This window comes from Anabrus simplex, chromosome 1, assembly GCF_040414725.1.
Source record: "Anabrus simplex isolate iqAnaSimp1 chromosome 1, ASM4041472v1, whole genome shotgun sequence".
Classification (NCBI taxonomy): Eukaryota; Metazoa; Arthropoda; class Insecta; order Orthoptera; family Tettigoniidae; genus Anabrus; species Anabrus simplex.
Window position 1 is genome coordinate 1,506,209,927 of NC_090265.1, and position 27,270 is coordinate 1,506,237,196.

The 27,270-nt window shown below is 36.4% G+C and overlaps 1 protein-coding gene across 1 annotated transcript in view; it reads right to left on the reverse strand.

Annotated features, from left to right (window-relative positions):
- Positions 1–3,608: 3,608 nt before the first annotated feature.
- The window catches only part of LOC136879788 (uncharacterized), a 206,742-nt gene continuing 183,080 nt past the window's right edge, over positions 3,609–27,270 (reverse strand). Inside the window, exon 9 of the mRNA XM_067153256.2 lies at positions 3,609–3,888. Coding sequence (XP_067009357.2) covers positions 3,734–3,888 — 155 coding nt within the window. The 3' untranslated portion in view covers positions 3,609–3,733. The remainder of the gene's footprint in view (positions 3,889–27,270) is intronic.

A 27,270-nucleotide genomic window follows, 5' to 3' on the forward strand; every position in this document is an offset into this window, starting at 1 on the left:
TTGTGATGTACTTGGAGTCGGAGATATCCGCTCGGAAGGAATATTTTCATTACGAATAATGGATAGATAACCTTTTCTGTCATATCCTGGCTCGGATGTAGGGGGCTGAGACTGCATGACTACCTGAGTGAACTTCCGTTTACGTGGATTTTCTGGAGGGGGTGACCTACTCTCCTGTGCTAATGGAGGAAACTGAGTAGGATGTTGATCCGGATAGTACACCGGAAGCGCTACCCTAGCTTTTGCCTCAGGAAATGAAATTTGTTCCATACTCATTATTCTTTTAATTTGAACTTGGTATTTTTGTTCTGGGCATTCAGAAGATCCCGTGAGATGGTCTCTCTTACAATAGGCACACTTAATAAATTGTTCTGAACACTGATTGGTAGGATGTGACTGCGAACATTTACCACATCTGGGATTTTTTGCCTGACATTGTTTTTCTGTGAGGCCATATCTCTGACACTTTCTACAACGAATAGGAGAAAAGATAAAAAGTTTGACTTCCAAATACACTTTACATAAAGCCACTTGTTGTGGGAGAGATTGTGCACGAAAAATAATCTTAACAGATCCGGTAGGGAGATACTCTATTACGTCATTCTGTACGTCTTTACGATTGAGCCGTTGGACTGACTTTATAGGAACTGGAGCTTCCAATTGGTGGAGAATTCATCATGTGTAAGATTCTTATCGACACCACGTATTATACCCACTTGGAGAACTTGTGATGAGGGAATATAGGCCTTAGTTTTTAATGTTTCCAATATTGAATTGCACAAAAACGCCTTAGCTTGTGTGGCTGTATGAAAAGTCACTTGTATCCTATTTCTGCTTTTTCTTTGAATTGATTTAACATTTAAATCTTGCTCGTGAAACCGACGCCCAAGGGCCATAGGATGTAACTGACCTATGTTCTTGTCCGCGGTTGATTCCACGAAAACTATAAAGGGACCATAGTGAAAGTTGTTATAATACTAAAGTATATTGTGCGCTGGTTGTGCCTCCGAACGCTGCTCCTGCTGGTGCTCAGTAGAACGATTCTGGATTGCAGAAGGTGGACCTTGTTGATCACTGGCGTTTGAATTGGGTTGTGTTAACTGCACTGACTCTAAAGATTCATCCTATATGGATTCCTCCTTCATCTGAACTTCAATTTCACTCTCCGCTATTAAATTATCAGTTGTAATTGGCGTAAGCCCCCCAATGGAGGCAGCCATAGCGTACTATCCACTCCCTACACACACACGAGAAGACTAATCACCAACCGCCATACACGAATGCGACTCACACACAAGGTATCGTTCCGCACGGCTTGCAGACACGAACTGAACTTCGTCAACTTAATGAGAAAGGCTTCTCAAATAATGATCAGCAGCAGTTCTCATATGGAAATGTATGTGCCGATACATTTTGTCAAAAGCCTAGGAAAGCACTGCATGTTGAACTATGAGCTCCTTAATACCGTTAACAAAAGTGAAAACAGAATTTCAATGTCTTACTTGTTTCACAAGTTATTTCAGGTGGACATTGTAGCTGAATAACCCTTATAATTTGTTAATAACTGTAGATAGGATGTACACCTACCTGGATACCTCTCAGTTGTTGTCTAAAGGGTACCTTCTTGTGATGCAGACCGGGCCGGAGGTGTTCTGTGACGATTCCCCTTCATTGATGTGCTTTTAAGCGCCGGATCATCCCAGAAGTATTTCTGCCAACATACTTTACTTCTTTTGAACAAACACAGCGAGCTGTGCTATGTGTCATCTCTTCAAAATAACCAACATCCACGACTTACGTTGCGCTGGACATCATCTTAGTCGCATACAATTAGACACAATTACACATTGCACCATAATAAACCGAAGTACCTAATTATGATGCAAATACTTTATAACGTTGTAAGGAATTATTTCTTTCGTCACCAAAATATCGGTAAACACAAGCAGTAGTCTTATGATATTGAATTTTGGGTCTGATAATGATGTACACTAGTGCTCATTAAAATCTTCTGGCCAGAAATATGAATTCAGGCAAGGAAATCAGAACTGCCCAGTACTAGCTTACACTCTCTCATTGGTCAGATCCATGCTGAAGCATAACACATGGACACACCTGATGAGAGAGGAGGATGGATAGAACAGATGATGGGAGATCTAACATGAACCAAACACGCAGAGAAAAAAAAGTACTTGCTTCGCCGCCTGCCCACACGCCCCCTGGCTTGACCTGGAATATGCAGTAGAGAGGGGAATGAAGGACCCACTTGGATTTGTAATTCTTTTGTGCGAAGGCTAGCTGAAACGTTAGCAGTCTCGACCAAATGCCAAATGGCATCGTGCCTGACCATTAAAAGAAAGAATTACCCTTATTTTTATCAATATAGGCCTATTAAATTACTCTGCGTTAATAACTTTGTAAACACTGTCAAAAGAAGAATTGATGAATTTTGCACTGAAATTTGGATGGAAGCAATTAAGATAATTAGAAAAAAAAAAAAAAAAAAAAAAAACTAGTAATAGATGTTCATGGCTTAACTGAAAATATTGTTATCCTAAACAGCTCCCCTCCACTTTAGTTCAGTTAACTGGGGTTGTACTGTATTGTGTTTCATTACCTGACCACTGTTCTGTATCTTCAAAACTTGTGGATGTCTTTCTTCTTCCTGTCTTTAACAACACCTCATGGCATGTCAGCCCTGACAGGCCTTGGCCTAACAAGTGACCGCTGCTTAGCGTGAAAGCCTGCAGATTACGAGGTAAGATGTGGTCAGCACGAGAAATCCTTTATACTGTTATTGTTGGCTTTCTAGATTGGGGCCATTGTTGTACCATCAGATAGTTCCTCAAATGTCCTCACATAGGCTGAGCAGACATCAAACCAGCCCTCAGATCCAGGCAAAACTCCCTGAACTGGCCAGGAATCAAACCTGGGGACCCCAAATAAGAGTCAGGCATGCTACCCCTAGACAACCTACTAATCTTTTCATTGTGCAATGTAACTTTCTTTATTAATCAATTATTTTCTGTATTTCAGTATGTATGCAAATTAGCAACCATGTATACAAATCATGTTTTTTTCTAGGAAAATGATTAGTTGTGGATCAAATATACTCTTGGCAATTTCTACAAAATCTAATAATAGAAATCACCTGACTTGCTTGTCACATGATTGAAATTCTTGGACTGTAGATACTGTGTAACTTTCCAGTTTTGAAAGTGTAGTTGGTTCATAATGATGATGACCGCTACTTTGAGGGGGGGCATAAAGTTATCAGTGCCAGTTGCTTTATTGGCTGAAACTGAGACTTTTGTTTCCTGTAAATGGCAATACAGAAATTTCATTTGAGAACTTTGTAATTTCTCTAATTTTTTCTGAATATTTCTTCTGTAACAACAAAATACTTTTACTTAGAAATTATATCAATTAGAGTTCTCTTATACTGTATTCTTACATGGAACTGACTAGCCAGATAATCTATCTAAAAATTGACTAATGTTACCTCTCTACATAATATTCCTATTGATCATATGAGTTAAAATGAATGAAGTACATTACTTCTAAAACATAGCATTTATCTGGTATGTTGAACATTTAATGTTGGCCGCACTTACATATAAAGATTGTATAAATTAAGATAGCTTCTGGAATAGTTTCTGGAATTTTTTGAAAGCCTTATTTCAGCTAATATTGTTGTGATGTTCAGTTCAGTTAGCACTAATACTGAAATTAATTATTCCTCAGTTTCATCAACTTCATCAGCTTCAGCTTTATCATCAGTCTTAGGAATTACATCTTCTTCTGTAGGTTGCACATACAGCAGCTCCTTGCCTACTGGTATATGATCAGGGACTCTCTCTGCTCTCATTTCTTCTTCACTTGCTTCAGCTATTAAAAAACACAGAAATCAATGTAAGAATTCAACATCATTACCATAATTACAGTATGTTAGATACATTCTACTATTCACTATCATTAGAACACTTGATAGAAGTTGCCCTATGACATACAATATATTTTACAATACATTGCACAAAACTGAAGAAATGATTGTGACTGCAGAATGCTTGGCCCTTGCTATTCGAGTCTACACTCATACAGTACAACATCATGGCCTTATCAAAGCTCAGTGCAAAGGTCAGTTGATGCTCAACAGACAGTGACAATGCCATGTGTTAGTGCGGTTGCAAGTGAACACAGGACATGGCATGGGTTGGACCAGGCTGGGGAAGGGTAGGACCTACAAGGACATAATGAGTTACGGGACCACACAAACAAGCAGCGACTTAAAGAAGCTGCACTGCCACAATACAGGGCGGGTTAACTTGGACCAGTCTAGTTTGTTTTCTTGAGGCAGGCAGATGCAGACTGCACATTGCATCATGGAAAGTGAACTACTTATTAATGAAGTACTTGATAGACTGCCAATTTAGCAATCTTAGGCATGAGCTTTATCACAACACAGGCGCGATTGAGAAGCTGTGGGATGAAGTATGAAGAGCAATGAATACAACAATTAAGTATATTTTGTAAAACAACACAGAGTACTGATAAGGTTATATATGTTTACATGTTGATGTAGGGGTATTTTTTTTTTTTTTCAATTTTTATCACTATGATTTATAAATTATAATCATTTAACCACACTTTTAGACTCTATAATCTTCCTTTAAAAGTCTTTGTTTTTAAATAGTTGGCAAAATTATCTTAGATCTCCTGTGTTCATAATGTGTGCCTAATGCACCATTTCTCCTATGTTTGTGTAGAGTCATGACTGGAAGTGCATTAAAACACACCTCTCTGAATACTGGGTAATATTCACCACCTTTGTCTGTCACAACATTGTGGACAACACAAGCACACTTTATGATTGTTATAATGTGGGCTACTGTTGTTTCAATGTCTTTCTGAAAAATGCACCATTCTGAATGGAGTATACTGTGGACATAAGCCCTTCTCCATCCATTCAGTGTGATTTATGTGGGCGTATGTTTTATGCCAGGATTGGTCTGTTTAGTCATTGAAAACACATCCATAAACTGAGTTGAACTGATCGATGTATGCAGGAAGAAGTTATATATACTCAGATTGAGTTTCAGCCAACGACGATAACACATACTGTGCCATTTCATTGTTCCAAGAGTACAACTAAGTCGGATCGAGATGAACGTGATTACTGGTAACAAAATTGAACACAATGCATAAATGTTGTATTGTATTGTATTGTATTTTATTTCGTCCAACTGATCATACAGTGATATGGGACACGTCAATAATCATATTTACAGTAACAAAGGATAAAACAGTAACATACATGCCATGATAAATAAAGAGAAATATACAATGTGGTAAAGAGGCACAGATTTAAAAAAAAAAAAAAAAAAAGTGATACATAAGTTAATTTTCAAGAGCTAAGTATTCTTCAATAGAATAAAAACAATGGTTAGAAACAAATTTGAATAATTCTTTCTTAAATTTTGAACATGGTTTTATCTGCTTAATGCAGTCTGGTAATTTATTAAATAAATGTACTCCTGCATAACTCAAACTTGATTCATATAGCTTAGTTTTGTGTGGTTCTATGTGCAGACTGTGTTTATTTCTAGTATTATACCTATGTACATCAGAATTTATGGTGTAGCTGTTTACATTCTCCTTCATATATACAAGTGTATGGAAGATATAAAGGCTAGGCAATGGTAAAATAAAATAAAGTTTAAAGTATTTCTTGCAGCTTGTCCTCCTGCCGACACCGGCCATTCCTCTAATTATTTTCTTTTGTAACTTAAAGATGACTTTGCTATATCGTGAATTCCCCCAGTAAATGATTCCATAGGTTAGTATGGGATGGACATATGCAAAATACATAATTTGGCAAGCCTTTAAATTAAAACTATTTTTCAAAGACATTATCATGAAATAAATTCTACTAAGCTTTTTCCCTATAAACTCTGTATGTTTATCCCAGGTTAATGATTCATCCAGCCACAAGCCAAGAAACTTTGTTGATGATGAGTACTCAATTATGGTCTCTCCAAATGATATTGGACTAACTTCCATATTTAAATTAATCTTATGGTGAAATCTAATCACAGAAGTTTTCTGTTTACTTAAAATTAATTTATTATCCTCAAGCCAGCTCAGGATATTACTCACTATATTGCCTGCCTTCAATTCTAACCCTTCAGAACTTTCATCAGCTACAAAGACAGTAATATCATCTGCAAACAAAGTTAATTGCACTCCTTGAATATCATCAACAATTTGGACGATATCATTAATAAATACTAAAAATAATAATGGTCCTAAAACTGACCCCTGTGGAACACCATGATCTATGTTTCTGGCACAGGAATACACATTCTTAATTACATTTTTGCTCAAATCAGTACCGGTATATGATATTTCAACAATCTGCCTTCTATCCCCTAAAAATGATTTGAACCAGTCATAGGCCATTCCCCGAACTCCATACATGTATAACTTTTCTAAAAGCAAGCTGTGGTCAATTATATCAAAAGCTTTTGTTAAGTCCAAGAAAATACCTAAACATGCACCCTTCCCATCTAGTGTGTCATATATCCGTTCAATAAAGTTAATGAATGCTGTGGTAGTTGATCTATTTTTACGAAAGCCATTCTGGCAACCAGCTAATATATTATGCTTCTCTAAGAATGATAACAGTCTATCGTACATAATTCTTTCCAGTATTTTGGAGAATACAGAGGGGAGGCAGACAGGCCTATAGTTACCAGCATCTTCTTCACTACCCTTTTTATGTATCGGAACAACTTTGGTTACCTTGAATTTGTCTGGAAATTTACCAGTGGTTAGTGACAAATTTATCAAGTAACAGAGAGGCTTGATTATGTATTGGTAACAGCATTGAATAAGGTAGTTTGAATAACCATCTAAACCAGAAGACTTCTTTTTACCCATCTGTTTTATTATCTTATCTATCTCTTGCTCAGTCACAGGAGTAAGAAACATGGATGATACATTCCTGTGAACTGTATTCAAGTTTGTTCTTGTCACTGATGTTTGAAAATTTTCCGTTAACCTCAAAACTGCTTCTATAAAATAGTTACTAAATATTTCTGCAACTTCTTCTGGATCACTGATTTCTTTCCCTGCATTTGTAAGAGTAATATTATTTTTTAATGGAACTAGAGTACCTTTCTCCCTTTTTATAATGTTCCACATACATTTAGACCTGTTTTTAGAATTTTTTAGCTCATTCTCATTATGCAATCTTTTGGCAGCCTTCAAAACTTCTTGATATATGTTCTTATACTTCTTATAATAATCCTTCAATTCAGATGAGGTGTTACTCCCTTTCACACATTTGCTTAAAAACCTTAATCGTCTACTTGAATTTCTAATTCCTGTTGTAATCCACCCATTCCTATAATTCTTTACAATTATCCTTTTGACTGGTATTGCCACTTGATAATAATAATCGAACAAACCCAAAAACTCACTGAAGGCCTCATTAGTTGAGTTATTTCTATATACACTCTCCCAAGTTTCCTTGGCCAATAACTGGTTAAAATATGAAATATTTTCCTTGTTGCACATTCTAGTTTCCCTGTAAATTACATTGTTATTTTTTAAATTATGGTTTCCTATTACCCTAAAATTTAGATGCACAATTTGAGCAGAATGATCTGAAAAACCTGTATCATAAACTTCTATTTCATAGTTCCACATTTCCTCATTCAATACGACTTGATCTACTGCTGACTTTGTATCCCCAGATATTCTAGTTGGTTGATTTACAACTGCCTTTAGACCGTACAAGGAAAACAACATTTCTAGCCTTTGCTTATCTCGCCCACCATTATTCCCTAAAAAATCTACATTGAAGTCACCCATGATTATTACATTTTTGTTATGATTCTGTAGGTCATCTAAAATAATTTCAATATTATTATAAAAAGTTTCAACATTACTAGAAGGATTTCTATAAATGCATATAAGTATTAACTTATAATCTACTAGTTCAACAAAGCTAGCCTCGAAATGCTCCTCTACATTCAGATATTCAAATTTATCCAACTGCTTACGTTTGATATTATTATTCACATATATACATGAACCACCACACTTCATTTTCTTTCTACAAAACTTACTTGCAAGAGCATAACCTTCTAATACAAAATTTGAAATCTCATCCTCCATCAACCAATGTTCAGTTAAGCATAAAACATCATACCCTTGTAGGTTATCTGCCAACAGAACCTCCATACTTAGAATTTTATTTCTTAAAGATTGAACATTCTGGTGGAACAAATTTAGCTCTCCCTTTAGATTATAACTATTGCTACCTTTTACCATAAAAAATCCTGCTCTAGTAATACTGGTCGTTTCCTTGTCCTACTTGACGTTCTTATTTCTGGTTGTTTAGCTTGCCCTCCTTCAGTTCGTTCTGATGGTGCTCCAACATCCAACTTCTCCAGTAACTCCTCTCCTCGTTCATCCAACTGACTGCTACTGATGATCTCAATGGTTTCCTCACAAGTTTTCCCGTAGTACTCAGTGCTTTCTGGTATTGCTGTCTCTGATGATTGTGGTAGAATCACATTAATCCCTTTCAGCTGATGTTCTTCTCCTAGGCATCCTTCTTTAGTGGTAGCACTCACCTCAACTACTTCCTCAACTCTTCTTACTTTCATTACCTGCAAATGTTCTGCAACTTCCTCATCTTTATCGAACAGCAGTGGTATGGCATTGGTTGTGATAGTTGTTCCTGAAGTCTGTTGTATTTTCTTTCTTATCATATTACATAGCTGCTTTTTCCCTCTTCTGCTAAGATGCATGCCATGATTTGTGAAATATCCTCGATCCATATTGCTCATATCAATTATTTCTGTATTTCGAAAGCATTTGACAATTTTCTGTAGCCGCCTGTTTGTATCATCAACTAACTTATTTACACAAGACCATTCAATTAAATCATGTCGATGTGGAATATTACATAATATTACATTGGTGGTCTTTAATTTGCAAAGTGCTTTCTTCACCCCAGAAATCACATTTGATGCTTCATTTCTGGCAATATCATTCGTCCCTGCCATAATAACCACGTAGTCATTCTCATTAAGTGTTCCCATCTCTTCCATATCTGACTGAAGAACCTCTTTGAACAGAGCACCTGGCTTGACAAAACCTACAACTTCAGTCTCCGGTAGCATATCACCAAGTTCGACAGCAATACCCCGACCATGGCTATCCCCGTACACAACTACCTTACATTTTTTCTTCTTCAACCCCAGTGCAGGCTTCCTTGTAATGGCTGGAATGTTATTAATCTTTACACATTCTTCTTCACTAGCGGTAATTGATTCAAGGACCTGGAACTTATTCCTTAATTCAATACCTAGGCCTACGCCCCGATCATGATTAGTTTTAGGCCTACTGTTACAACACCTCGTACTTACTTCCGACCATGTCTCAGTTTGCACTTCAGTCACACCATTTAAACTAAGTCTATTACGTTTAATACTTTCAATGTCTTCCCTTAACATTCGAATAATTTCATCCCTTGAGGCCAATTCGGATAATAAAGTAACACAGTCAACACACTTTCCCGCTTCCGCATGCACGATGCGTGCGTCACATACACAAACACTTCGCGAATTATTTTTCCTTTGGCCTATGACCTGATCCACACTTCCACTGGTATTTGACACCTTCTTCTTCCCGTCGTTAAATTCTATGCACTCACTACTTTCCATTAAACTATTACATTTCTGAAAATTCTCAACAGCTTGAGGAGCAACACGACCGGCAGGCGCCATTTGTAAAATGTCAGAGGAATACGGTGCAGCACGAAGTCGAAATGGTCAGTATCATAATGGCAGTGGCTATGACAAAATAAGAGTTCGAATTGTTAAAACCAACACTATTAAAAAAATACAAATGAACGAGCATTCAAGCAAAGCGGACATACTACGGTAGAGAAACAAAATACACATCTTGAAATTATTGAAATTGAAGTAATCCAGCGAAATAAGAGATATTTGTAGCGATTATACTAAAGAATAATGCATAAATCTAATAATAATAATAATATAATAAATGCATTATATACATTAAATATTGTAAAGAGTGAAAGACAGAACATCAAGAAGACGGCATAGTCTAAGCCTTCATTCTGATAAGAAGGAATTCAATACAACACATCTCTATATATCAGTTCATTTAACAACTCTATGTGACATATAAAATTAAGGCAATAGCAGACATATTGGAGATCTGCGTGAAGTTAAACCTACATAAACCAATATTGAATAGATTATCATTGATATAATAATGTTAGAAGGCTTTGATCACATAAAAATGTTACAGCTGTTTTCATCTATGCATTTTTATCTTCCAATTGAGCAAGACAAGCCTGCTATGAGTTTCTAAGAAGACTATGGGGCTGACTGTCCAGATGAAATTGAGCTGAGATGACAGCAGGGAGGAGCTACAATCCCAGATGACAATCCAATGGCTATCGGAGGAGAATGGTCACTAACCAAAGCTACAGATGACGAGCAAGAAATGATCTAATCCCGGGGGCGAAAGGTCAAAGATAAGTTTTGTAGGCAAATTAATTTAATTGCTAGATAAAATAAAATGTAGGTTGCTTGTAGTTGGAAAGTACATGCTAGGTCGTTAATATCTTCAGAACGATTCAAGTTGTGTTAGATTTTTGCGTGTTATTATTTGTGTTGGTATATTGGTGGAAATAGGTATTCTTCTTAAGAAATAAGACATACTCCAGTTAGGCAATGTGATTTAATAGTGTGACAATATCATTTCAATTAAACAAAAAAATCACAACAGATTACACCATATAATATGTGAAGTGTTTAGAAGTAGAATACTTTAGGATCTTCGATAAAATACAGAATATTATGTTAATATATGCAGGTTATACGTTGTCGAGAGAAGTCAGATTAAGGTTAGATATGGATATGACGGTGAACGGAAGATATGTTGATGTTAAATATGAAGACATTGATCCAATGATATGGTTAATTGAAAGTGAAGTTATTTATGTATCAAGATAGGTTATGTACGTGGAATATTTGAAAGAATTTGAAGAGATATGATATGAGATAGTAAAAGAGAAAGATATTACAATGTTATATGAATGTAACGATGGAAGAATTGAAAGAATATATATTGCTACGATGAAATGAAATGTCATATGGCTTTTAGTGCTGGGATAACCCAGAACGCGTTCGGCTCTCCAGGTGCAAGTCTTTCTATTTGACTCCCGTAGGTGACCTGCGCATCGTGATGAAGATGAAATGATGATGAAGACAACACACCCAGCCCCCGTGCCATTGGAATTAACCAATTAAGATTAAAATCCCTGACCCAGCCGGGAATCGAACCCCGGACTCTCTGAAACGAATGCCAGTGCGCTTACCGTTCAGCCAACGAGTCGGGCATTGCTACGATGATATAATGGAAGTAAATGACATATTTCAAGAGAAAGAAGAAAATATTGATGCAGACCAGGATCATTTATGTTTATTATACGATTACATTATTTCTTTGATTGATAACCCATAGTATATGATAGTGATGACGTACTGTGATATTTATAAGATATTATAACAGGGTAGATCATCAAAATGAATCCTTATGAAAAGAATAGTGCATTTAATTGACTATTTTAACTCAGTAATTCTACTGTAAAGTCACATAATTTCAAATATTAACTAGAGTGGCAGACATTAAGTGTCATGATTAATCATTATTACTTTCTATACATAATTCCGAATGGATAGAAGTGACATAGTATTTCTGACAATGGTATTCCATATATATTTGATTGAATCACACAAGGTCACATGACAAATTTCTAATACATTTGTGAATCTAGTTGATTATTTATGTTATAATTGATCAAGATTGAAGATTATCTCAATATAGGACACAAGGATGGTTGACATTACGATTTTAAATGAATATTAGCACATGTTTGTTATAAAAATAAGAAACTTATCTTTATCCTTAAGCTCAAAATCAGTGATACTTTGGAGAGAGACGCAATATATAGTATGTGCCCTAAGAAGAGAGGAACTACAATACTGACGTGAAATATGTACATAAATACGAATAACAGCTTAATTTAACCCTAAAAATTTCCCATGCAAGTTTGCATTTACTATATTTTTGTTATTTTTTAATATTATGTATAAATGAAATACTAGTTCATTTCAGTGCTGATACTTTGTTAAACATGCAACAGATCTAACAGTGATCAATGACAATGATTCTTGCTATCAAAGCAGGTTTAATTAATTAATTTCATAATTTCAATTCAATAATTTTATTTCTTTGTCCATTATATTTTTCTGAATAAATGATAATAGTTATGACATACTTGAGGTGTTATACATAGCTTCAAAAACAATAAGGCAAATTAGGATTAAGGTATTTGGTAATTAATACTTCTACGTTATAATGATATGTCAGATGGATTCGTACATCAGTATTAAATGGGGAATGAGATATTTATCAGCGTATCAACATTGCCTTGGATCCCACGTAAAATAAAAATATGCATAGATTACCCTGAGATGATAGTTAGCTAGAGACTCTTTTACATTACCCGCCCTGGACGCAGGAAGGGCACAAAAAGAAAATTGGCTCCCAAATGTGGGGCAAGAAAAAGGAAATAAAAGGCAAGAAAAGGAGCTCAAAAGACAACGTGGAGTATTAAAAAGAAAATTGATTCTCAAACGTGAGGCTATAGAAGGAGAAAAGACTGGCCAGAGTATAAACAAATGTGAGCACTAACGTAGCCAGAAAAGAATGGAAGAGCTATAATGAAAAAAATAAGAAAATTGATTTCCAAATGTGGGTCTTGAAGAAAAAGATGGCAAGATAGAGAAGAAGAGAATTTGATGTCCAACAGTGAAACAGAAGAAAGGGAAGGAAAGGATTTCTTGTAGCAGCTATGCATAATCATTTAAGAATGTAAATGAATATGTAATATAAAACTTAATTTTATGATTTTATGAGATAAATGGATGGAGGAGGCAATATAAATTATTTTTTATAATCGCATTGAAATTAACTAAAGTTGCATGAGATACTTAGGACAACGACTACCGTAAAACAAGAACCGGGATGATAAATATCAATCTGAAGTGGACTCTGGACAGTTAACCCAATTACATAAGAAACTGAAATCAATAAATATTTAGTGGTTAAGAAATATAGAGATAAGTTAGCATGAGATTTATAGAGTAAAGATAAGAATTTCAGAGCGTTTGAAAATAATTCGAGAACTGAAAGATAGAAAATGGCGAATTTAAGCCAGATGAGAATGCAATTTGAGGAGTACCAAAAGGAGCAAGAAGAGAAGTTGCAGAAGAGGGAAGAGGCAATAAAAAATAATCAAGAAGAAATAGAGAAAGCGAAAGAAGAACAGAGTGGTATATTGGAGGTATTGAAAGAAATCATTAGAAAACAGGATGAAAAACAACGGGAAATGATCGAAGAGATGAGCAAAATATAAGAGAAGGACAACAGAAACAAGAAGAATTACAACAAAGACAAATGGGAGAAATAATAAATATGGAAGAAAGACAAAGAGAAATCGTAAAGACAGAAGTCGGAAAAGTTGGATCAGAAATCGTAGAGATCAAGAATGATATAATAAATTTATGCAGCGAAATGATCAAAATGATGGAGAATAAAAACAAGGAGATACATGAAGTTAATAAGGTAAGGGAAAAATTATCAGAGAATCGGAATTACATTCAAAGTTGGAAGGAGGAAGAAATTAAGAGGCTAACCGAAAATGTAGAAGCATTGAAGATTGACTCTCAAGAAAAATGGGATTAATGCCAAGAGAGGATAGATACAATAAATGAGAGAGTAGAGATAACAAAAAGGTCGATGGAGGTAAATTTCATAGTAGCTTGTGGCCAAATAGGAGATAAACTAGACATTATGAAAGAGGACATAGAATGAAATAAGAACGAAGCTAATGAGAAGATAGACAAAACAGAACAGGGATTGAGGCGAATTCAGAAAGAAATTCAAGAGATAAAAGATGAGATCCAGGCAACAAAATCAATCATGTCAAATTATGATAAGAGACAGAGGGCAATGGAATTACATATAAATGAGAGAGAAGTAACGCCTACAATGACAGCTGAAACCAATCAGAGTAATAATGATATGGTAAGGGAAAATAGTAATGAAATCCACCAATAATAAACATCATCAAGACATATGACGACTGGCCGAAACATTTCTATAACACGGCGAGCATATCACCGAAAAGATTCCTTAGAGAAATGGAAGAGTACTTTAGAGAAAATAGGATACCTGAGGATAAAAAGTAGCGAGTGATAGGGAAGCACTTCAACTCAAATCCTAACCTGTGGAATCAGGCGTTCAAATATAGTTTTCACGATTACAAGGAGTTTAAAACCATTTTTCTGAGGAGATTTTGGAATTCAAACGTGCAACAAAATCTAAGATTAGAATTATATTCCAAGAAATATGCATCTACTGGTCAGACGCGATTCAGCGATTATTTTGCTTATCAATTTCATCAGTTCCAAGACCTGGAATCAGTACCTAGTGAGTTGGAAGCAATTAAAACAATCCAAAAACAATTTCCGCCAGACGTACTGAGGAATCGGCAATTGAGATGGAAAATATTTTGAGGCAGCTAGATGTGACAACTGTACACCCAATGAGTAGGATAATATGCAATCCAAATAATGAAGAAGCAATAAACATATTAACGCAGGAAGATACTTATACTGATAAAAATACACCAGGTGAACAAAGGGGAAATCCAAGAAAGTATGGACGGAAAGAATGGGTCAAAAGAGAAGACAGAAGGAGAGGAGAAGGTAGATGTGAAACTAGAAGCGGTAATCAAGTTTGCGAAAAATATAATGGAACTAGCAGATTTGCACCATACTACAGACCTAACAATCAGTTTAAAGCAAATTGTAGCAGACTCAATTACAAGAGAAGACCAGTGTACGAAGGTAGACAAGAAGGGAGTTACAAGGAAAGGGAATGCAGGAATAGGAAATATGCACAAGATCTATGGGAAGCCACCAAGACGAAGGAAAGATGGGAATGCGCAATCAAGGATCAAAATGTTAACAGAGACCTGGAACGAACTGAAAGTCTCAAATTGCAGAGATATAAATGCAAGGAACGAGAAGAGCAGAGGCTAAATCCTACTGCTCGATCGTTTAATGTTAGTCCAGAGACAAATGAGAAAAAGAAACTTTGATTTTAGAATAGATGGGGAGATAGAAAGTATGATGGATAAGGAAGATGACAAAATTTCAAGTTGAGTTATTGTGCAGATTGAGTCTTGGGAAATAGGTCCGTTTGAGTTGATGGAAGATGTTACAGCTACCACAAGGAAACAACAGTTTAATTTACCCATAATTGTAGTGAAGATCAGCGGGATGAGAACGCATTGTTTAATAGATTTTGGTACCGAGCTCGATAGCTGCAGTCGCTTAAGTGCGGCTAGTATCCAGTATTCGGGAGATAGTAGGTTCGAACCCCACTGTCGGCAGCCCTGAAAATGGTTTTCCGTGGTTTCCCATTTTCACACCAGGCAAATGCTGGGGCTGTACATTAATTAAGGCCACGACCGCTTCCTTCCCACTCCTAGCCCTTTCCTGTCCCATCGTCGCCATAAGACCTATCTGTGTCGGTGCGACGTAAAGCAACTAGCAAAGCAATAGATTTTGGAGTGAGTGAAAATGAAAACCTACAACCTATTTTCCAGTCTTTGACCGGGTCAGGGATGTAATGAATGAACCAGATATAGGCTGTTATTACGATGGGGTCGCCACTCCCAAAGTGATTTATATTAATGAGTGATAGATGCTATGAAATGAGAATGGAGAGTGTTGCTGGAATGAAAGATGACAGGGAAAACCGGAGTACCCGGAGAAAAACCTGTCCCGCCTCCGCTTTGTCCAACACAAATCTCACATGGAATGACCGGGATTCGAACCACGGAATTTGGGGCGAGTATCAGCCTTATATCTCAACCCTTATTTCATGAAATCGATGAAACATTTTAAGCTACCAACAATTCCAGTATGGAGAATCAAGATTACAGGGATAATACCAGATAAATCAGTTGAATGCAAGATACAGACCTATTTAAAGATTGGGTTTGGAAAAATAAGCTTTGAGCACCTGTTCATGGTAATGAGTCTTCAAGTATAACATAATATTGGGAATTGATTTCATGATAATTATTGGAATGACAACTGATATGGAGAAAATTAGATTCCCTATTAACGAACATAATGGCGAAGAAATAAGAGAAAGAATTAAATTAAATGAAGACATATACAATGACGAACATATAAGGATAGAAGGGCAGGAGGTGAATAACAATGTGAATGAATGCTTAAATCAAGATAGAAAGCAGAATGATATTAATAGTATGGAAGTAGATTTGATGGATGACATTGAAAGGATTATGAGCATCGAAGAAGAAAAAGAACGTTCAAATATATGGGATTGTATTGCAGAAACCAAGATTTCATTGATGGAAAAGATTAAATTATTCGAAATTTTAAGACTACTCAGAAATATTCAAGAATAAACCAGGACAAGTTCTAAATTTTAAATATAAACTGTTAGTAAATGATTGGACACCTTATAGGAGAAAACTATGATATCCCAAAGAAACACTTTCAAGAAGTTAAAGAAATATACAAGGAATGCTAAATAATGGTGTAATAACCAAGATGACTACATCATAACTCAGTCCCTTAGTAATCATGAGGAAAAGCAATGGAAGCCTAAGGATATGTCTAGATGCTAGACAGTTAAATGAGAAATTAATTCCGGAGTATGACCAAGTCGCAAAACTAAAGGATATGGTAAGGAAATTCAGAAATATGAGATATTTCACAATCAAGGACTTCATGTAATCATTCCATCACATAGTTCTAGAAGAGACATCAAGATTGCTTACCGAATTCATGTCTGACCACCAAACATATGCATATTGCAGATTACCATTTGGACTTAAAAAACAGCTGTGCAGTGCTAAGAAGATCCTTTGATAGGAATTTAACACCAGAAGTAAAAGATTTCATAAATTGTTATGTGGATGACTTGGCATTTGCTACATCACCATTCAAAGAACTCTGTGAGAAATTAGCGAAGTTATTAGAAAACTTGAAGAACACAGATTTCAAAATAAACCTAACAAAGTAAAAATTTTGCCAAGAACAAACATTGTTTGTTGGACACGTGATAGACGGAGAAGGGATATGACCTAATCCTGTGAAAATAAAGGCAATATGTGACTTTCCTCACCCAAATAGGATGAAACAAGTGCTACAATTCATAGGAATGATACAATTCTTTGCTGATCATTGTAAAGAATATACCAAGATAGCAGCACCAACAACAGATGGAAATGGAACGATGAAACAGAACAGGTATTTCTGGAAATGAAATATTTAATGGTGAACAGCATAAAATGAGGCTATCTGGATTACAAAACGGAGTTTATAATACAGTAGATGCTTCCATTATAGTTATAGGTGCATGCTTATATCAGGAAGAAAAGGATAATCCAAATAACCATACATATTTGGCATTCACTAGTAGAAAACTGAAGAGTCATGAATCTCATTATACCACAACAGAGCAAGAACATTTGGCTACAGTCTACGCTCTACAACCGTGGAGAAAAATTGTATATTGATACCCATTAGTTATAAGAACAGATCACAAGGCATCAATGTTTGGACTAAAAGCTGCCATGACAAGTGAAAAAATGATGAGGTGGATGTTATTCACTCAACAATTTCAAATAAAAATTGAGCACTGTAGTGGAAAGGATAATATACTAGCAGATGTATTAAGTAGAAATCCAACAGAGAAGGAAGGGATAGTCCAACATATTGAATTGGTGCAACAAGATGAAGAATTGTTAGAGTGATTACAAAATATAAATATATTACACAGAACAGATGGAAAATTAACTCGCATTATAGGAGAGTTAGAAGAAGCCCTGACATTAACAGAGAAACAAATGTGACATGAACGTATGCATTGAGAAATGGGATCCTGATATGCTAGATAGACAAAAACAAAGATAAAATACGTATTGTGTTACCACAGAAATATGCGGAAAGAAGTTATCTGGCATACCCATAGGATCACAGGACATGGTGGTATAGATAAAGTAACGCAGACAATACTCAAGAGATTTACTAGGAAAGGATTAACACTTTCCATTCAAATTATTTGTAAGTCCTGTTTTCTCCCAACTCGCATTTATTACTGTCAGCATTCTTCGTATTTTAAAACCTGGTATTAAGTACTGGTTGTAACAATGTAATATACAGGAAGGAACTACAAAATGAATGAATCTATGGTATTAACGTGACACAAAATAATGTTTTTCACTTTCTTAACCGTATGTCCTGAGTGTGTGGAAGCGTTCAAAGCAAATGCCTGGATGGAGCCCTGTTTGCTTATCCAATCAGTCTTTACTAAAATAATCCTACATTTCTGCCTTACTGTTCATCCCCATGTTGATAATTATACCAATAAATGCCTTCAGCTCTTCTAATGTCACAGCTTTCCTAGAAAACCAGATAATCTCTTTCGAAGTGGAGTATTTTGCTCTATTTTCATTTTGGTAAATTTGTTTGTCTCATGGACAATAGAGGTTATCAACTGATCAGTAAAAAAATAGCTACCAGTACTCTAGTTCTATTTTGGGTCTATTGCCACAACTTAAGAATCCACTGACTAATCTGTAAGGAAATTTGGCTAATCCTGCATTATCCATTCTCCGACAATAGAGACGTGTTACAAAATTGTTGCAAATGTTGGTAAGATTTGGGAGAAAAGAGACGAGCGACTTGACTAAGTGGTATGTCCCGTGCTGTCAGCGGAGAGATGTCACGTTTTGACATTAGTAGACGAATAAGTTTGAGTGATGTCTTTAAAAGTAGGAAAGATCACAGTATGAAGATAGAGTTGGAATTCAAAAGGAGAAATTGGAGCAAATATTCATCTGTAGGAAAGGGAGTTAGGGTTTGAAATAACTTACCAAGGGAGATGTTCAATAAATTTCCAATTTCTTTGCAATCATTTAAGAAAAGGCTAGGAAAACAACAAATACAGAATCTGCCACCTGGGCAACTGCCCTAAATGCAGATCAGTAGTGATTGAAAATTAGATCAAGGCAATCCTTGGACACAAATGTTACGCTGGGGTTGTACTCTCTTCCTCAACTAGCAACAAAAACTAGGGGAAGTTCGGATATTTCTGCCCACTAATTTAATGCCACTCCATGCACGTCATCTGTGACATATTGCGAGTTAGTATGATGACAATTAAAATCTCAAAGCTTAGAACAAATACAAGGATGGCTGAAGGTGGGAAAATTCTAGGAGTCCATCTCATGCAAGGAGGCTTATAAATGTTAACAATGGTTTGGTTATTAATTGGTATTTGTATAGAGAATATGAGATCGTTCTCGTACAGATATGGAAAGGAACTTGATTGTATTGGGTGATCTCATTTTACCAAACATCAATTAGGAAGGTAATGTGAACGGCAGGGAGCATGACCAACTAATGGCTAAAAGTTAATCTGGGAATGAGAGCTGAATCAGAAAATGATGCAATCAACTAGGGAGAAGAATATTCTGGACGTGGTAGTGGTAAAACCAGATAAGCTTTATAGAGAAAGTGAAGAAATAGGTGGTATTAGTAATTACGAAGCATTTTGGATTTTGAAAGCTTATTCCACTCAAGCACAACTTGTAGGATTCCAGCAAGATATCCTAGATTCAGGAGGCCAAATGGACTGTATTGCAATTGACCTATCCAGGGCAATTGACAGGATAGATCATGGAAGAGTACTGGCAAAAATGAGTGCAACTGGACAAGACAAAAGTGTGACCGAATGGGTGGCTATATTTCTAGATAATAGAACTCAGAAAATTAGAGTAGGTGAAGCATCATCTGATCCTGTAACCATTAAGACGGGAATTCCTCAAGGCAGTATTATTGAGCCTTTATGTTTACTTATATACATATATAAATGATAACTCCACTATTGTCCGGTCCCAAGTACGGAATGGGAAAGTAGGAGGGTTAGCTGGCTTGGCAACCAGCTGTAAAAACTGCTAACGCCGAGTGTTGAGTGGTGGTAAATAACTCAAACCCCCGTAGGGGCCAACGGCTTTGGGCAGATGAGCTCCTTTGGGTGGGCTGAAGGTCCCCTCAGTGCAGGAAATGACAATGGAATCCATCATCTGTGTTTTTGGCCCAAAGGCAAAATGGATGGAAGACACTCCTTTTTGTGGTTTTCAATGGCCGTTGAGGCGGATGAGGTCATGCCAGATGGACTGGCTGTGAAGGCGCAACTCAATAGTATTTCATGTCTGCGGCAGTCTGTTGCAGTCATGGTACTAAAACCTGTACATCACACTTCATTTGTGCCGCACAGTATAGCTCTGAGGTCATAGTGTGTGGGTCACTTCCTTGCGAGCTGCAATCCACCTTAAACAAAATCCCGATTGTGGCACATTTTCTTGCTGTCACTCCCTTCAAGTCAAGTCCAACAGTGATGGGATAAGGATGATGGAGGCAAGTTTTTGGGTGAAACTGGAAGCCTCTAGTTTAGACTTGCACATTGGCTGCAGATGTGTGATGGTTGTCTTTCTAAGATCCCATGACTACTCAGCAATTTGGTCCTGCATCTGTGTTTGGGCAGGCCTATTTAGGATCACTGCTGCACACCCTGAATGGAGAAGGCCCTAGAAAATGCTGGCTAAACATCGGTTGTCACACTCTCAGCCGGCTGGGAGGCCACACCCAGCGGGTCACCCCCTTATGCAGTCGAAAAGCGAAGATTACCAAGACATCGATTATAGGAACCTGGAATGTTTGGACTCTACTTGTTTTGAAAGACAATAACAGACATGAGAGAAGAACAGCACTTGTCACCCATGAGCTTGGACATCATGGTGTTTCAACTTACCAGCTCAAGTACTGCTCACTTATTTTATGTGAAGCACTCTTTTTATCTGTTCAACTTATCATTAAACCGAGGCGTTTTTCCAGTGGAATGGAAGAAAGGATTTGTTAGTCCAGTTTTCAAAAATGGTGATAAAACTGACATAAAACAATATAGACCAGTTATAATTTCTTCTCATATTTCCAAAATTTTTGACTCGATAATTTTTGACAAAATCACACCTCTCTTTAGAAACATCATAATTGATGAGCAACATGGATTCTTTTTAGGACGGTCAACCTGTAGCAATCTTCTTTTATTCTATCCGTTCCTCTTGGATGCAATAGAGAACCACTCCCAAGTGGACTGCACTTATACAGACTTCTCAAAAACGTTCGACACTGTCGACCATGATATCTTGCTGCAAAAACTAACAGGATATGGAATTAATGGACTTCTCCTCTCATGGTTCGAATCGTATCTTAAAAATTGCCTGCAGATTGTTAAAATAAGGAATCATTTTTCTGTGCGTATTATTGTTACCAGTGGAGTTCCTTAAGGGTCTCACCTTGCGCCCTTACTTTTTACTCTCTACATAAATGATATTAAAAATATATTTAAGAATTCTGAATTGCTTTCATTTGCTGACGATGCAAAAAATTTATGCAAATTAATTGTCCACTTGATTGTTTAAAACTTCAAGATGATTTACATCATCTGTAAAAGTACTGTATTCAAAATGGGTTGAAACTTAATCATGAGAAATGTAAAATAATATCGTTTTTTAGAAACAAGAAGAAAATATCATTTCAGTACAAATTTAGTAATAACAACATTCTAACTCCTGTTTCACAAGTTAATAACCTTGGTGTTTTATTCAGTTATAACCTATCATTTAATGAACATATTGTAAATATTTGTAAGAAAGCATTTCAAAGATTGGGTTGCATTACTAAATATTCTAGAGAATTTTCAAACTTAGCTACGTATCGATTGCTGTATGTATCTATGGTATGCCCTATACTAGAATACTGTACACCTGTTGGGAACCCTTCTCATCAGACCTCTATCCATAGATTAGATTCAGTACAACATAAATTTCTTCGTCTATATTCATTTAGAGCAGGATTCTCATATGATAATGTTGACTATACATCCCTACAACAGTCCTTAAATCTACATAGCCTGTCACAACGCCGTGAATTATTGGATACACTTTTCATTTTTAAATTGTTTCATTCCTTGGTGAATTGTCCACAACTCCATGCAAAAATTAACATACATGTACCAGACAGACGCACAAGGTTCAAGAATACATTGTCTACAAACTGGCATAGAACTAACTACGCATTCAATGGGCCAATTGAACGAATGTTGAGATCTCTAAACAAAGTGGATATTGATATATTTAACTGCTCATTGTCAAAATTTAGAAATCACTTACATAATCTCCAGAATTGACTATTACTTTCCTGTGCTTACTTGTAATATAACTTGTGTATATATCTGTACATATTTTTCTACTTATACTCCATTGAACGTTCTTTTTAGTGTGTTTTGTTTTTTTATTCTTCTCTGCTGTTATGTAAAATGGTATTACCGTTAATAGAGTATTATTACAAGTGATAATAAAGTAAACTTGAAATATAACTACCCACCAACAACAACTGGAGTACAACAAGCAATTCCACGGGGGAAAAAATTACAAGAAATAGGGCCTACTACTAGTTTAACATTCTAGATCCAGCATTATCGTATAAAATTTCATACACAACTTAAGTATTTCCAGTGCCTAACACTATGGGTTACAGTACTATAGTTTGAGCTTATTGCTAGCTTAACATTACAATGTTAAAAACATAATTACATTACAAGAACAACAACAATACAACAAGCAAATCCCTGGAAAGAAAAAAATTACAAGAAATACTACTAGTTCAAGTTTAAAATTCATATCCATCATCATCATATACAAATTCACACAAAACATAAGTATTTCCCAGTGCTTAACATTACAGCTTACAATACTATAGGTTGAACTTACTACTAGCTTAACATTACAATGATAAGAAAGTAAAGTTAAAAACAAAAACAATATGATTACAACAAGCAATTCCCTGGAAATTGAATACTACAAGAAAAAATGCTAGTTTCACAATCTAAACCAAGGAGTGTTCGTAATTTACAACTTTTACTTTTCACTTTACACTAGCACTAATGGTCTTCTTAAATGAGTTAATACTGGTAGGGAATCTATCAAAGACTGATGCAGGTAATTTATTCCAGTCCCTTATGGTCCTGTTAATGAAGGAAAACTTGCCCACGTCCATACGCTGATTTCTGGCCCTAATTTTATGCCTATGATAATTTCTCGATAAATATGAGGGAGGTTCCAACCTATTCCTAATACTACTCCAGGCAGCTCTTTCCGTATAGCTCTTATAAAGACCACGCAGGCAAGCTCTAGTTCTTCTAGATTCAAGACTTTCCCAATTAATGATATTCCTCCTATTCCCAGTAACGAAACGCTCTTCTTTGAACTTTTTTCTAGGGAATTTACTAAACCCACCCAGCACGCAGATCCATATTTGAGAATCGGTCTTACCAAGCATTTATAAGCTTTCCTTTTGCACCCAAATTAGCTTTCTTGAGATTCCGCATAATAAAATGTAACGATCTTCAGAATTTTTTAACTACATTTTCCACTTGCTCTGACCACTTTAAGTCTTTTCTAATAGTAACACCTAAGTACTTACACCTATCTACTTCAACAACACTTTCTCCTCCAATTTTGTAATCCGTCTTTCCTGTCATTTTCCTTTTACTGAAACACAATTTCTTGATTCTTTCCGCTGTGGATTTTCATTTGATTTTCACGCGCCCATTTTTCAGTCGTACCTAAATTCTGCTGAAGCAATAGTTCATCCTCCTCTGTCTTTATCTCCTGATATATGACGCAATCATCAGCAAAGAGGCGCACTTCCAATTTTATCGAATCAGGCATATCATTCATGAAAAAAATGAAAAGAATTGGCCCAATAACACTACCCTGAGCCACACCAGATGTAACACTTATTGGAGAAGATAGCGTTTCACCCATGTGCACCCTCTAAGTTCTTCCATTGAGGAGTTCTCGTATCCATTTCACAACTCTGATGTCAATGCCCATATGCGCTAACATGTTAAGGAGGTTGTCATGTGGCACAAGATCGAATGCCTTAGCAAAATCAATTACTATTTCGTCAATCCTTGACCCAATGTCGAGCTTATCCGATATATCTTGGCATATGGAACAGAGCTGACTTTTGCAGGAGAAGCCTTTCCTAAAACCATGCTGCCCTTAAATATCATTCCAGAAGAGTCCCATTTTAACCTCAAATAATCTACTACGAGGGTCATCATCATAAGTCATGGCAACCTTTTTTTTTTTTTTTCTCGCGAACAGGAGACAACATGGAAAATCTAAGATATGCATTTGGAAATATAGTGCATGTATTTATGCATAGTGCCTGAAGACAAATTCTGACTTCAGGAGATTCTCATAGGAAAGTGACAGAACACAGGCCATTAGTAAACATTGTTTAATTATGGTATAGACAGCAAATACACAAGACTACATACAAAGGACAGGTCTCCACTGGTTACAGACCTTCGAAATAATCAGCCAAGGTTTCCAATGTGCGTTTCCAGTGGTGGAGCAGGCGCTCAATACCATTCGCTGCATGTGTATCGCTAATGTGTGGCACCTCTGTCCGAAATACTGTTACGATGTCCTCTTTGTTAGCAAATCGTTGTCCACATAATGGCTTCTTGACTTTGGGGATCAGATCATAGTCACATGGGCTCAGATCAGGCAAATAAGGAGGGTGTGGAAGAACCTCCCATCCCCACCATTGTAAGCGAAGCTGAACGATGGCTGCTGTATGAGCTGTCACGTGATCGTGTAGGATTATGGCGTTGTCCAAAAGATCTGGACGTTTAGTTCACACTGCATGGCACAATTGGTACAACAAAAAGGAATTGTAATAAACATCTTTGTCCATGGGTGGGCAGCCTGGGCGAGGCAAATCGGCATTTGATACTCTGCCCCATTTAAACATCTCCACCCACTTCGCCACTGTTGTACACACCTAATGCTTCCCGCAGCTCTGCATGGCATTGGCGTGCATTTCCGCCATGGTGAACTGTTATTTTAATACACGATCGTTGCCCCTGCTTGTTAACTTTCATTTTGTAACGCTCTCACTCAGACACTGAACTTGGGGGCGTGCTTAGACCCACACTATTGTTTACATACACCATCTAGTGGCATCATACGCAAGTACATACCATATGTTTCCAAATGCATATCTTAGATTTTCCGTGTTGTCTCCTGTTCACGAGAAAGAAAATAGTTGCAATGACTTATGACTCGACCTACGTATTAATTGCTCCATTTGTTTGCATATGATTTATGTCAAACTTACTGGTCTGTGGTTATTCAAGTTGCTCTTGTCAACCCCTTTGTGAATAGGAACTATAATGGCCAATTTCCAATCTTCTGGAACCTTTGTATTGTTCAGTGATATATTAAAGATTCTTATTAAATATGGTAGGGTCGCTTCACCCCCGAGTTTAAGTGCCTCTCCGGAAATAGAATCTGACCCACAAGATTCACTTCTTCTGAGTTTAGAAAGACCTTTATGCAATAATGAAGCTTTAATTTGGAAGTCACTATTCGTTTTCGGAAAGTTGTCCCTGAATAACTGCGCCACCAGATTAAAAACCTTTCCGTAGTGCTTATTTAATGCTTCCGCTTTATACCTGTTTAAGCTCACATCACCTGGCTGCATAACACGCATATTATTGGATGGTTTTGGCATGATAATAAGTTTTTGCACTATTCTTTTATTCTCAACTCCAATTGAATTTTACAAGAAATTACCGGATCTTCAAGTACATAGTGATCTAATGCCACAACAAGTCACTCTATTCTCTATTCTATTGTGTTTTATCCTATTCAACTAGATGGAATTTAATTCCATGCATCCACACTTTGATTTTTAAAATGTTAAATTGTATAGGCAATAGTTTTGGTTTTCTTAATGGGGGCCCTCCTTTTTATTAGGTTTTTTCATGTACAGGAATTTTAATTTTAATTTTAATTTGACTAGCTAATGAAGGGAATGTATACAGATTCCCAAAACATGTACTAGACTTATGTAAATAAATATAAATAATTAATATTTAGTATTGACTAGGCAGACCATCCACCTACATATTTGTTGTGATCAAATCAATACAGATCAAATACCGGCCACTATGGTCAAGATTATTAATAGTTATATCTGTTGTCGCCAATAAATCTCCTCCTTACAAAGAGAAGGAAATGACTTGTTCTCTCCCTTCAGTCTTCGTATATATTTTAAAAAAGGGTTCCAGAAATTCCAATTTTCATTTAATATATTGGCAAGATACTTCTCTTCAGCCATTTTCTTTTCTGTTAGCAAAAGCTTCACCAGACATCTATACTCCACTTTGCACGCATTGTTATTATTTCTTCTGTTGAACGCTCTCCTAGTCTTATGTTTAAGCTTCCTAATAGTCGCGGTGCAGTACGGCGGATCTGAACTATCCCTAATTATCTTTTTGGGAATGAATTTATTCAGTCCAGTATTTAAAATGGTTTTGAAGTTCTCCCAAATGTTGTCCATCCCCTTGCCCTCCTTTAACCAATTAGTATAGCACGACCTCAGATAGTTTTGAAAACCTACGGAGTCTCTCCTGGCATAGCACCAAATAGTCATAGAAATACCCACATGCCTCATATTACAAGTTTCCCAAGAGAGATCAAGTACTCCTGCACTGTGGTCACTAATCCCCTGAATTGCATCACAAGATATAACTATGCAATCCGAACTGACTGGAAAAACATCTAAGAGTGCTTGTTTACGTGTGTTCTTTGTAACGACTTGGGAAAGGCCATTACTCCACACTAATAAGTTAACTGCTTCCTGTGATAAGCCTCTGGTAGTTGACCCAGCCCAGTTTACTGATGTTAGATTTAGATCCCCTGCAATTATAGTTCATTTCCCGTAGCTTATATTTGCACATGCCAATTCTGAAAGATGAGTGATCATGTTTAACTCTCTTGGTGCCAGGCGGTAATGCGAGCACCCGCCCTTTAAATTGCCAAAGCTGATCAGGTCGGCCTTTATATATCCATTCAGAAGTTGCCAGAGCCAAGTACATCGGCTGGCTTAAAATTTTTGATATACA